The sequence below is a fragment of the Linderina pennispora genome (genome assembly GCF_002104995.1).
Source record: "Linderina pennispora strain ATCC 12442 chromosome Unknown DL89scaffold_9, whole genome shotgun sequence".
NCBI classification, from domain to species: Eukaryota; Fungi; Kickxellomycota; class Kickxellomycetes; order Kickxellales; family Kickxellaceae; genus Linderina; species Linderina pennispora.
The window spans coordinates 271,770-283,521 of NW_024468257.1; the positions used below are offsets into that span (position 1 = coordinate 271,770).

Below are 11,752 nucleotides of genomic sequence, written 5' to 3' on the forward strand. Positions count from 1 at the left end.
ATATTCTGTTCTACGCGTAACTGTTAGTATTTTTTTTTAAATGTTGCTTATATTCTGTCGAGGCTTGTTAAGGGTGGTATAGGAAAGGAAAGAGGAGAAATTAAGCAGAGGATGACGCGGGTGCATCGGTGGGTGGCATGGGCTGCATGTCTGTGGGAGCCGTCGCTGGGACTTGTGTTTCAGGGGCTGGCGCAGCAGACACTGGAGCCGCAGAGGGGGCCGCAGATAGAGCCGTAGGCAGCGCAGGGACGGCGGACGGCGCACCCACCGCTGGCTTCACACCTGTCGGCGTGACGGACGGGGGTGACGGAGCAGTTGGGACCGACTGAGGCGCTGCTGGGACAGCCGGAGCTGTTGGGAGGGTAGGAATCACATCAGTCACCGCAACCGGTGTTGATGGTGCTGGTGCTGGCGCTGGCGCTGGAGTGCTTGACGCCTCAGAAGCAGAAGCTGTAGATGCGGCTGTAGCTGCACCTGTTGCCGCAGCCGGAGCTGGTGCCACAGCTGGGGTTGGCACAGGAGCCGGCGCAACCGGCGGCCTGACAATCTGATTGACATTATCATCGGCAGCAAACATCTGTGTCTGCGCCGCCTGCGCAATTCTCCCTGCATTACCAGACTCGAACAGCGCCATTTTCTTCTTCAGCGCCCAGCACTCCTCGATCAGCTGCTGGCGCTGTCTGGCCAGATCCTTGCGCTCCTGCTCCACTGCTGCCTCCATCTCCTCGAACTGCCGCATCTTGAGCTCGAGCTTGCTCATCTGTAGTTCGACCGCACGGTGTACCATTGTTTCCAGCTGCCGCTCTTCATATTCAGCCAGCTTGGCCGCCTTGGCCGCCGCCGTGCCGAGTGCTGTAGCCGCAGCAACCGCCATCTGGGAGACTGCTGGACGCGGCTGCTTGGGTGCATCGTCGGTGGTCTTTTCCGCCTCATCGTCGCTCTTCATTGAGGCGTCGGACGCTGTGGCGCTGATGCCGTTTGGCAGGGCCTTTTCCTCCTCCTTGTCTACATCCATAGCCCCATCGTCCTTAGGCTTCTCAGAAGCCTCGGCAGCGCCTTCCGCGTCGGCAGACTTTTCGGTGACACCACCTACCTTGTCAGCAGCTTCGGTGACCTCAGTAGCCTCAGTGGTTTCGGCGGCTTCAGTGGTTTCGGCGGCCTCGGCGGCCTCAGCGGTCTCGGCAGGCTTCTCGGAAGCCTCCTTATCAGCACCGCCTACCTCAATAGGCTTTGCACTCTTTGTCAGCTCAGCCAGCGCCGCCTTCGCGGCTGCCGCAGCGACACCTGGGTTGACATTCGATGCCAAGAACGCAACCACAGACATGATTGGGTTGTCAGCACGCGAAAACGGCACAACTGCCGCCTGTGCGAGCTTTGCGTCCTTGGTCGGCGCTACGTCATACGGGTCCTCAATCGGCAACTTCAAGAAATGCAGCACGCACTCTTCGCGCGACCGCGTACCGACATGCTCTGCAATCCGGTTCCAGTCATCATCGAACATCTCGATGCCTTCCAGCAATAGCAGCGTCTCCTGGTCGCTCCAGTCTTCACCCGACCCAGGGTTGCCTGTGGTCGAGTCCGTCAGTTTGACAAAGTCGGCGCTCGACAGTGTGCCTGGGAACCGCCCGTCCTGGTAGCAGGGCCCGCACAGGTCCACGCGCTGCCGCAGACTCTTGACGCAGTGGTAGTACGCTGCTGTGCAGTTGACGCCGCACGTGTAGCAGAACACATCCTTGGTGGTTGGCGTGCTCTCGGATGCGTTGGTCTCGCGAGCGGGTCTTGCTGCCTCACTGCCGATCGTCGGCGAGTCGTAGATGGCCTTGCGCGTCGCCAGCCCGTTGGTCGTGGCAACGTCGCCAGGACGTCTGCGGCTTGGAAGCCGGCGCCGGCGTTCCGCCATTGGCCTTGCTGCCCGCAAGCTTCGCTGCAGAGAGACTCGGCTGGAATGGCATCAGGCCGCGCGGCGTATCAGCGGTGACGCGGAAGTGGCCGGTGAATGGCGGCCCAATAGCAGAGGGCTGCGAGTCAGCGTCGGCCTGGTAGTTGATCAGGCCCCACTGCTCTAGAAAAGCGTGTACACGCATGATCGCGCACACATCACCGGCGAGGTTGCGGCGGCAGGCAGTGACAGTAAGATACTCTGACGGGTTCAGCCGGTAGCTGTTGACCATGAAGTTGCGGTACTCCTGGTAGATTGTCGGCGTTTTTGACGGGTTGCGTGAGTTGAAGAACTCGGGCAGTGCGCGCTTTTCGTTATCGTGGACGGACGAGAGGTTGAACCAGGCTGCGTAGCTCGGCACAATGATCTCCTGCGTCTGCTCCACAAGCAGCCTTCGAGCATCCTCCTCACGCTGGTGCTGCTTTTGCTGCTGTGTCTCGCTGTCTTCGGCGGGCTTTTCGGCTGTCTCGGTCTCCTTCTTATCGACATCCATGCTATCGCTCTCCTTGTCAGCTTCACCCTCCTTAGCCTGCCTCGCCGTTAACAGCGGCTTCCTTGTTGGGCTCGCTCGCCTCATTATCCGCCTCCTTGCTCTTGGACTCGTCAACCACACCCTCTGCAGGTACATTTGCCAGCTCACCGTTCACAAGAGGCTCAAACTCGTTGTTGCGCTTGCGGTTCCCAGCTGCAAGCGCTGCTTCCTCGAGATCCTGCGCCTCGACACCCTCGGGCATCTCGCCGTTTTCGCCGTCCACGCGCAGCCGCTTCTCGTCGCCGGCAAGCGACACATGTGCGCGGCGCTTAGTACCCACGCTGCTGCTGGCCTCGCCTGACGCCGCCTCGGCATTATCGGCGCTGGCACTCGACTCGTAGTCCTCCTCATTAAGCCACTCGTTGTACTTTACGCTATCCTCGATCCACTGCACCGATACGCGCCACGGGCCAGTATGGTCAGGCGCGTCCTCTGGCTCTGCCGCGTATGGCGGTGCGGCAGTCACCCAGGCGTCGTATGAGTCGGGTGTGTACCACCAGTGCACGAGCACCATCTCGTTGTGCTTCTTGAGCGTACGGAACCACACGTCGTCGCCCGACACTGCTCCGCCGGCCTCATTACCGCGCACCTTGACGCTCTCTACAATATGCGTCGCCTCTTGTTCCGAGCTGACGATGCGGCCACCCAGATCGCTAACAGTCTTGCCAAGTCTGGCGGCATCGTCAGCAGCGATGTCAGACGCAAGGTGCACGCGTACCGCTGGCAACTGGCGGTTATCGGCGAGCTTCTGCCGCACCTGCGTCAGAATGTGACCAGCCGTTGGGCCGGTGGCCCACTGCGTGCTGTCAAGATCCACGCCATTCAGGACTGCGTATTCGAGCGTCGCGCTGAGCATGTTGTACAGCGGCCCTAGCTCCTTGACTGAGTCGCTGGGGACAGAAAACAAACTGGCAGGCAGCTTTGCTGAGCCAGGCACCTGGCTCTCGCGGCTCTTGCCCAAGACTCGCTCCTGCGCTATCTGCAGCTGGTGCGTAATCTGCGCCAAAAGCTCAGCTGTGATTTTGGGCGCGGTCGCGTCTGACGGGGCCGTCGATGCTGAGATCTCCACCTCTGTGACGAGCGAGTCCACAATGTCCTCAAACTGCTTCACCACGTCCTCGGATGCGAAGTACGCTGACCACGTCTGCCGCTGACACTGATGGGTGGCAAGCGACGCCATTTGCGAATACGTGTTTTTGCTTGTTTCTTCTCGCTGTGCTGGTGATGGGCAGAGACTCGTGGTCGCGTGCTAAACGAAAAAATAAATTGAAAAAAGATTGAGCCTTCAGCTATAAAATATGAATAAATGGTGCGCAACTGTGTCTTAAAAGGGCGAGAAAAATGCAAACCGCAAACGCGCGCTGGCTGTGTTTTCCACTTTGCCTGAACAAAGGGGGAGGCGGCGCAAGCGAGGTGGTAATCTCATGATCATGGATTGCAGTTGATTTGATAGAAATAACAATTTACAGTGTCGATGGATCAGGGCTGCTGGCGATCTTGCCGCCCGCTAATCGGCGCGGCGGCGCTTGGCCGGGCTGCTGTTGGCCAGCGTCTCGCGCAGCGACTGTAGTGACGCTGGCGCCGGCAGGATTGGCACCACTGCTTGGTGCGACCTGAGCGGCTGCAGCTGCGGCTGTTGCCTCTGTTGCCCATTGCATTTTGCACCTTCCATCATGCCAGAGATCGGCGGCAGTACCACACGCATGGATGGCAGCGTCTGCGCACCAGGTGGAGTGTTGGCCAGCAGTGAGTCGGGCGAGGGCGTTGGATTATCGCCTGCTTCGCTGCTGGACGATGCGCTCATGTTGCTGGAGCTGCTGTTCGATCGGCGCTTGCGCACCAGCACAGCATCACGGCTGCGGCTCATGGTGGAGAATGAGGTGGGTGGTGAGAGACTGGGGACACGGAGCTGGAAGGGGGCCTGCTGAGGGGTGCGCTTTGGCAGAATGTACGGCAGCCCTTCGTGCCTTCTCACTTCGGGGCGAAACGAGGCGGTCGGAGGGACTTTGGCCTCCTGCACGGCTGGCGGTGCCGCCATAGGTGTGGAAAAGGCGAGTGGCGGGGGACCAAGGTACCTGCTCGCCATGAGCGGGGCCGTCGCCTCGGCCAGCTGCTGGAACCTTTCGGCTGTCTCGCTGCTCTGGCCCTGCATGCTAGGCTTGACCACAGCAGATTCTAGGAAGCGGAGCAGGCCTGCAAATGCATCCTGCGTCTTCATGTGGGCTGTGCGTAGATCCTGGTTCTCATCGTACAACGCGCGGTTCGCCCGCTGCATGTTGTAGATGCTCTCCTCGAGCTGGTAGATGCGGCTGTTGAGCCGCTCGAATCTGGACATGAGGTCGGGTGCTGCGGGCGTCGCAGGCTGCGCTGTGGGCTGCACAGCAATCGGAGCCAGAGAAGTCCCGGTCGGGGTGGCCGGCGACGCAGCCGCTCTTGGTGTGCTGTGCTCGGACGCCTCATGGGGACCGCAGGGCTTTGTGGATCCGGGACCACGCCGCTTAATCATCTGCAAGCGCTTTGGCTGGCCACGCAGGAAGTGCAGGTGCTTGAACATCCATAGCTGCGTATCGCCAAAGACGCCGCCATACTCCAGGTCGTTGACTTTGTGGAACCCGTACATGTTGAGCTGCCGCACAAAGCTCTGCCAATTGCCATGCTTAAAGTACAGCGGCAGTATCTCCTGCGACAGCTCCATCGGGTCCATGACCTGGAAGCTGTCGCCATCGGCTGTCCACGATATCAGCTGGTCGGTCTTGCTGTCGCTGACCATTGCGTAGAGTTTCGAGACAAAAGCTGCGTGCGTGCGCTGGATCACCAGCCGCGGCTTCTTCCCGCTCTGTGAGGCGCTGTCACCCTCGTGCTGCTTGTGGAGCTCGCCAGTGATGGGTGAGGAGCTGGCGCTCACTATGCGGTCTCCAGCATCACATGTGCTGGCGTTCTCCTGGGGCTCAGGCGAGCTGGCTGCCGTTGACATGGTCTATGTGTTTTGTATGGTGGTGCACAACAAGGCAAATGAACAAATAAAGTGTTGCAGGCGTGAGAGACAGGCGTGGAGTAAGAAAGTAAAGCGAGCGAAAAATAAAAAGAGGAGAAGAAAGAGGATGAGTGGTTTTTGCGGGCGGTGGAATCTTTGAGGAACAACTTTTTTTACAAATGTGGCTGCTCATTCAGTAGCAAAAATCGCTCACTCCTTCCTTCCAGCAAATCGCTGGCCTGCCAAGCCGAACCAGCGTCGATGTTGCCTTTTCCGAGTCCCCTCGGTGTGGATTATTCTCTTCTTCACATGAGCTTCTGTCCACAAAAGGGATCGACGGATTGCGACGATGTTTTCCTTTCCTTTCCCTATGCCGCGATGAGCGCTTTTTGCCTCTCCCCACCCGGTCTGTCACACGTCTGGCGCCTGCTTGTGCGGGAAACAAGCAGCTCTGCCCCCGCCTTCCACAATGGCAGCGCCTGCCTCCACACTGGCTCTGTTGCGGGCTGTGGGTGTCCGAGATATTTATATTGCCCCTCATTCCCTCGCTGACCCGCACCGATGCTGCATCAGCGTCAGTCTTCTGCTCGTCTCTGCCACGCTGTTTCGCTTTTCGCAGACCCTGGGTGCCAGACAAGACAAACAGCCAGCAGCTCCGCCATTGTTGTTGCAGCCGCTGGTGCCAAGCTGTATCTCCTGGGTGTCTTGGCCAGCTGGTCCTGGCACCAGTCTTCATGTCCATGGTCAAAAGCCATCCAGAGGCACAGATGCGCCCAGAACACTACGTCAATAAGGGCTACATACGCCAGCAGCAGAAGTATCTCAAAATTAAAGCTGGTATAACACTCTGCTAGTATAGATGTTGGGGTGTGCTTGGCAATTGACCAATAGCTCAAAGCTACACCCTGGTCATTCGCTGCTAGATACAAAGCTGGAGACAGCCTCTGTTGCTGCCCAAGCTATATTTAGCATTGCAGCTCCCACAGCCATGCATATGTAGGTGATTGGGTCAAAGTGGTGCTTTACTAGTCTGTATTCTCGGCTACCCCCTCCCTGCCAACGCACCTAAAACACCTGTAATTGTCCAACGTGTCCACTGAATACTCTGTACACATGTTCAGCAATTCTGTTGAGCGGCTTTCTCATATTCCATTTTTCTCCTCTTGCCCAGGCCCCAGGACCCCTCCTGAACAAATTTTCTAACGTGCTGCTCAAGTGCCGTGTTATCCGCGGACAGTACCATTCGCATACAAGCGCACTCCATGCCAAGTATGGCGAAGTTGTGCGCATTGGATACAACCATGTCTCTCTGTCCAATATCTCCGATGCTCGGCTCGTTCTTGCCACCCATGCATTTCTGAAAGGCCCTATGTATTAAAAGGGGCACCTGATTGAGGCCAATACCTTCTCGACTATCGACCCTGAGGAGAACAAGATACGCAAGCGGCTCATCGAAGAAGCTGGTGCGCCGCCGCGCGTCGATGTGCTGCAAAAGTTTATCGGTGCAGAGTATCCGGTTACTGGTGACAAGCTAACGCTTCGCCAGCTCCAGTCCGAGGTGGCGCTGATGCTTGTTGCTGGCACCGACACTACCAGCAACACGATAACGTATGCGATTGTTCATCTGCTTCACAACCCAAGCGTTTACAAGCGTGTCACCGAGGAAGTCCGCTCTACATTCCCAGATAGCTCCCAGGTCATCTCGTTTAAGGACGCGAAAGCCAAGCTACCGTACCTCTCGGCAGTCATCTATGAGACAATGCGAATCAACCCCCCAGTCTCAGGCATGCTTCCACGCAGCGCTCCAGCGAAGGGGATAACAATTCAGGGATACAACATCCCGCACGATACGCAGATTGGCGTGTCAATCGCCGCTTGTCACCGCAATCCGCATACATGGAAGAACCCGATGTATTTAACCCTGAGCGTTTCCTTGGTCCCGACTCAGCAGAGCGAGTCAAGGATACACTGGTATTTATTTCAGGCGTTCGCGTTTGTATCGGACGAAACCTTGCTTGGCTTGAACTTTACACGGTTCTTGCCAACACCCTGCGCAAGTACGATTTCTCGTTGCCCGCGGATGCGCCCTATGGACCACATAGGCTGGGCAAGTCTGGTATTCCAGTTGAAATTCCGGCTGTGTCCCCACATCGGTACTAACCTGGAGAGTCCAAAGAGTAATTGCTGAGTCGTTATCTGACCAGCAATACCAGACTATATTTGGCGAAATATAAACATTTAGCATGAATTACCAGCTACTTGCCTATCCAGCAGGCTTTAAGTGTAACCCTTGTGGTATCAAGGATACAAAAGTCTGACAGATATTGCAAGAAAAGATCAGGGTCTGTGGGCAAGTGAAAGTAGGAGGGGAGTGCTCGTGAAGGCGTATGTGGTCCAATGATCCATTGAGGTACGATTTTGATAGCCATGGTTATGTTGGCGGATGCTGTCCCCAGCTGTCAGACACCCGAGTTATACCTGGATATATCCGTGCTATCCTTTTGCACTTGCTAATACACGTTGCTAGGACAGCCTATACCCCTTTTAACATGGTACTAGTACCTGCCGTCTATCCTTGCTTTTGTCCAACCGAAGCACCTGGCCATGGCCTATCATTCAAACCATTATTTTATCTACCTCAGTCCCACCTATCGACGAGCCGATCCACTAACCCGGCGTCACACGTTCCAGCGCACATATTCCTTATGTTACATGTATAATTATGCCGTAGTCCCAAGTGTCGCTGGTGGCAGCCTACGGTTTGAGCCGGATTATCTTGAAACTCAGGCTGAATACCAATATGCCGCCGTTGCATTAATCAGAATTAAAGGCTGTTCTCCAAGCACTATGGCTGACAAACAGCAATTTTGGATTTGCATGCAGCTGGCATATACGGGCGTCGACAATCACAATACGTCACACATTTATCACGGACATGGGAGCTCACAGGCCAGGAACATGTCCGCCTCTGCCAACAGCGAGGCACTTTGCCGATGCAACCGCGGACGGAGTTCAGTATGAACACCTATTTATTAGGAACACCCATTTATTATGAACACCCATTCACTATGAACAATGGGCATTCGTCGGCCCCGGCGTCAACTGCTTGCGTTCACCGTGCAATACACACATAGCTACCCCATCTGCAATGCAGGTAGATTCCAGGGTATAAAAGGGCAGAATGCTTATGTTGTTTTTCAAGAGAAATCAAGCACCTGCCCGCTAACGTAGCATTTGAATTCTACCGTGCGCCATTTCTTTTCTACCATGATATTAGAGATTCTCTCCTTCGCAACGCTGCTGGCTCTCCCAGCCATATTGCTGGCCATAGTGGTCTACGCTGCCCTTACTGTCAAGCGTGCATTCTTCTCGCCCCTCTCCACAATTCCTGGACCGTTCCTGAACAAGCTCTCCAACCTTCCTCTCAGGTACCACACCATGACTGGAAGCTACCACTCATACACTACCCAGCTCCATGCCAAGTATGGCGAGGTTGTTCGCGTTGGCACAGACTTCGTCTCTCTATCCAGCACGTCGGACACACGTCTCGTTCTAGCGACCCATGCATTCAGAAAGGGCCCGTCATATACCATTGGTATGATGCTGGCAGAAAATTCATTTTCGACAACCAATCCCGAGCTCAACAAGGTTCGGCGCCGGCAGATTGGCGATGCTTTTGCTGTGCACACGATGCGGGCAGTTGAGGACTTGGTTGTTGATGCTGGTGCCAACTCGCTGATCAAGGTGTGGGATGCGGCTCTTGCAGAGCAAGGCGACAAGGCCCGCATCAACTACTTCTACTCGTTCCATCGCGCTGGATTCGATGTTATTGGCGCTCTAGGATTCGGCCAGAGTTTCAATATCCTGCAGACCGGCAACACTGAGGTCATTGACAACATGCAGAACGCCATTCACCTGAAGGTGCTGACTAGCATGATTCCGTTTTCCCGGTTTGTGCCAGCGCTATTCAAGGAGGAGAAGCAGTCGCAAAACGCGACGGTCCAGCTGATCCGAGACACCATCGACATGCGCAAGAAGCTGATCAGCGAGACTGGTAAGCCGCCGCAAATCGATGTGTTGCAAAAGTTCATCGACGCCAAGGACCCAGTGACGGGTGAGATGCTTGCTGATAAGAGCCTGATGTCGGAGATCTTCTTGATGCTCGTTGCTGGTACTGACACCACAAGCAACACGCTCTCGTGGGTCATGATGCAGCTTATGCACCACCCGTATGTGTACCAGCGTGTCACTGAGGAGGTGCGCACAACATTCCCTGATACCTCGCAGACCATTTCGTTCAGTGAGGCGAAATCCAAGCTCCCGTATCTCTCAGCTGTCATCCATGAGACCATGCGTATCAATCCCTCGGTTGCCGGGTTTCTTCCGCGCTGCGCCCCGGCGGAGGGAGCGACAATTCAGGGACATTATATCCCAGCCGACGCACAGATTTGTGTTTCCACCGCAGCATGCCAACGTAATCCGCGCACTTGGAAGAACCCGGAGACGTTTGACCCTGAACGCTTCCTCGGCCAAGACTCCGCGGAGCGACTTAAGGACTTGCTGACATTCAGCTCAGGCGTTCGGGTCTGTATCGGCCGTAACCTTGCCTGGCTCGAACTCTACACGGTTCTTGCCAATGTATTGCGCAGGTATGATTTTGAGCTGCCCGAGGATGCACCATATGGTGCTCACAAGCTAAGCAATCTGGGCATTCCGGTTGAGATTCCAAGCGAGTCGTTTATTGTCACATCTCCTGTGAACCCGAAGGTCAACTGCTGGGTTAATGTTTCTCTTGCCAAGGTTTAGTGTGTTAGCATCAGTAAATATGCCGTTGCGGTGCTGGACGCATTGGCAATACATTTGTCAGCGAGGTTGTCAACGCTCACTGTTTAGAAAAACAGGGGCCACCTGTCATGTATGAGCAAATTTCCGAAGCATCGCTTACACATTACCATAAATGGAATGCATGCTGCAGTAGTCACTTAGCAAGCGCACTCATGTGAAAGCACTATGTGAAAGCACTGCTCGCTGCTGGCAGTAGTAAACTGCTTTAGCAAGAAATGACGGTGATTAATGAGAACAAATTTGCCCCTCTCTATGCACAGGCTACAAGCCATTGGGCACCTGGTCGTTGACACAGATGTTGACTCGTTGATTAAACTGTGGGATGCTGAGATTACGAAGCATGGAAGGGCATCAAGAGACAGCTACTATTGTGCTATACATTGCATGGTGCTTGACGTTATTGGAGCTGTAAGATTCGGCCATAGCCTCAATATCGCGAAGACCGGCAACACTAGCGCCATCGACAAAACGATGGACGCTATTTACCTGAAGGTGCTGGCTAGAATGATGCGGTTTATCTGATTTGACCTGGGGCAATCTGAAAAAGAAGCAGTCAAAAAAGACAACGGTCCAGCATATCTGTGGTGCTATTGGGATGCACAAGAAGCCAGCCAGCAAGACTGGTAAGCCATTGCGGAACGAGAACATGCAGAAGATGACTTTTATAACCGACCCAGTGGCGGACCAGTTTTCCGATGGAGATAATAGTGAGTCTGAAGCTAGGCTGATGCTGGTTGCTAGAACAGATGCTACCAACAACACGATATCATATGCAATCATTCATTTGGTCTACAGCTTTGCATCCTCAAAGGAGATGGTATGAGAAATACTTGCGAGCATTAGGCACACTACTTTGACGATGTGCTTGTAAACGCCAAAATCCAATCCACAACACGTCTCGGCAGTAATTGATGAGGCAATGTATTTGAATTCATTTGTTTCGGATATGCTATCATTGAAAAAGTACCAGTGTTAACACTCGGAGTCTGGAGTCCACCGGCGCCACCATGGGCAAGGCCGGAACGCATACGTACAAAGGCCCAGACAGGCGATCGCCTTTTCTTCTTCCCTTCAGCTACTTTCGAAAAGTTATTATTCATATATACCTAATAGCCACTCATCCCCTAGGTTAGCAACCAGCAACCAGCAACTAGCAGCCAGCATGTTTACATAATGTTAAACGTTAATTGAGCACCATGCGGGTAGAGCCAGAATATTCCAGGAACATGCATGTTTGAGAAATTCCTGTTTTACACTTGCTTGAACTGGCTGATGCCTAGTACAATCGTGGCTTTTACCTAATCGGCGAGCTTGGCAACAAATAGTGGAATTTTCTATTGTTTTGCATGTGCGGGCTTGGGGTCTTTGCCAAGACCCTGCAAACCCCCTAGCAACCCCGTACACATGGGCTGTATGTGGTCCAATTTCAGAAGGCGCCAAGCAGCTCAGCCCCAGTTTTTCC

General features: G+C 54.8%; 6 protein-coding genes across 6 annotated transcripts; 2 read left to right on the top strand and 4 right to left on the bottom strand.

The window, feature by feature from the left end:
* Positions 1–8: 8 nt before the first annotated feature.
* Positions 9–2,673, bottom strand: DL89DRAFT_247529 (SWIRM-domain-containing protein; the record flags this gene model as incomplete). Its single annotated transcript, XM_040885129.1, is given in 4 exon segments — positions 9–1,089; positions 1,237–1,778; positions 1,792–2,506; positions 2,553–2,673. The coding sequence occupies 4 exon segments, from the start codon at positions 2,671–2,673 to the stop codon at positions 101–103; spliced, it is 2,367 nt and encodes a 788-aa protein (XP_040742356.1). The 3' UTR covers positions 9–100.
* A 2,289-nt stretch (positions 2,674–4,962) lies between these two features.
* On the bottom strand, positions 4,963–5,286 carry DL89DRAFT_214451 (winged helix DNA-binding domain-containing protein; the record flags this gene model as incomplete). Its single annotated transcript, XM_040884268.1, has 1 exon — positions 4,963–5,286. A coding segment is annotated over one exon (324 nt), but the record flags the coding sequence as incomplete, so codon positions are not given.
* A 255-nt stretch (positions 5,287–5,541) lies between these two features.
* DL89DRAFT_180029 (uncharacterized protein) lies at positions 5,542–6,323 on the bottom strand. Its single transcript, XM_040883883.1, has one exon. The coding sequence runs from the start codon at positions 6,185–6,187 to the stop codon at positions 5,639–5,641; it is 549 nt and encodes a 182-aa protein (XP_040742358.1). The 5' UTR covers positions 6,188–6,323; the 3' UTR covers positions 5,542–5,638.
* A 581-nt stretch (positions 6,324–6,904) lies between these two features.
* DL89DRAFT_180023 (cytochrome P450) lies at positions 6,905–7,841 on the top strand. Its single transcript, XM_040883882.1, has one exon. The coding sequence runs from the start codon at positions 7,013–7,015 to the stop codon at positions 7,631–7,633; it is 621 nt and encodes a 206-aa protein (XP_040742359.1). The 5' UTR covers positions 6,905–7,012; the 3' UTR covers positions 7,634–7,841.
* An 824-nt stretch (positions 7,842–8,665) lies between these two features.
* On the top strand, positions 8,666–10,375 carry DL89DRAFT_268386 (cytochrome P450). Its single transcript, XM_040887903.1, has one exon. It carries the CDS (start codon positions 8,713–8,715, stop codon positions 10,249–10,251), a length of 1,539 nt encoding a protein of 512 aa, XP_040742360.1. The 5' UTR covers positions 8,666–8,712; the 3' UTR covers positions 10,252–10,375.
* A 628-nt stretch (positions 10,376–11,003) lies between these two features.
* On the bottom strand, positions 11,004–11,343 carry DL89DRAFT_268387 (uncharacterized protein). The gene has a single exon (XM_040887904.1). The coding sequence runs from the start codon at positions 11,316–11,318 to the stop codon at positions 11,139–11,141; it is 180 nt and encodes a 59-aa protein (XP_040742361.1). The 5' UTR covers positions 11,319–11,343; the 3' UTR covers positions 11,004–11,138.
* Between the last annotated feature and the right edge of the window lie 409 nt (positions 11,344–11,752).

What these genes read in the sequence shown, in the direction of transcription:
- DL89DRAFT_268387 (XM_040887904.1), bottom strand. Translation starts at nt 11,318, where the DNA reads ATGCGTTCCGGCCTTGCCCATGGTGGCGCCGGTGGACTCCAGACTCCG.
- DL89DRAFT_180023 (XM_040883882.1), top strand. Translation starts at nt 7,013, where the DNA reads ATGCTTGTTGCTGGCACCGACACTACCAGCAACACGATAACGTATGCG.
- DL89DRAFT_268386 (XM_040887903.1), top strand. Translation starts at nt 8,713, where the DNA reads ATGATATTAGAGATTCTCTCCTTCGCAACGCTGCTGGCTCTCCCAGCC.
- DL89DRAFT_180029 (XM_040883883.1), bottom strand. Translation starts at nt 6,187, where the DNA reads ATGGACATGAAGACTGGTGCCAGGACCAGCTGGCCAAGACACCCAGGA.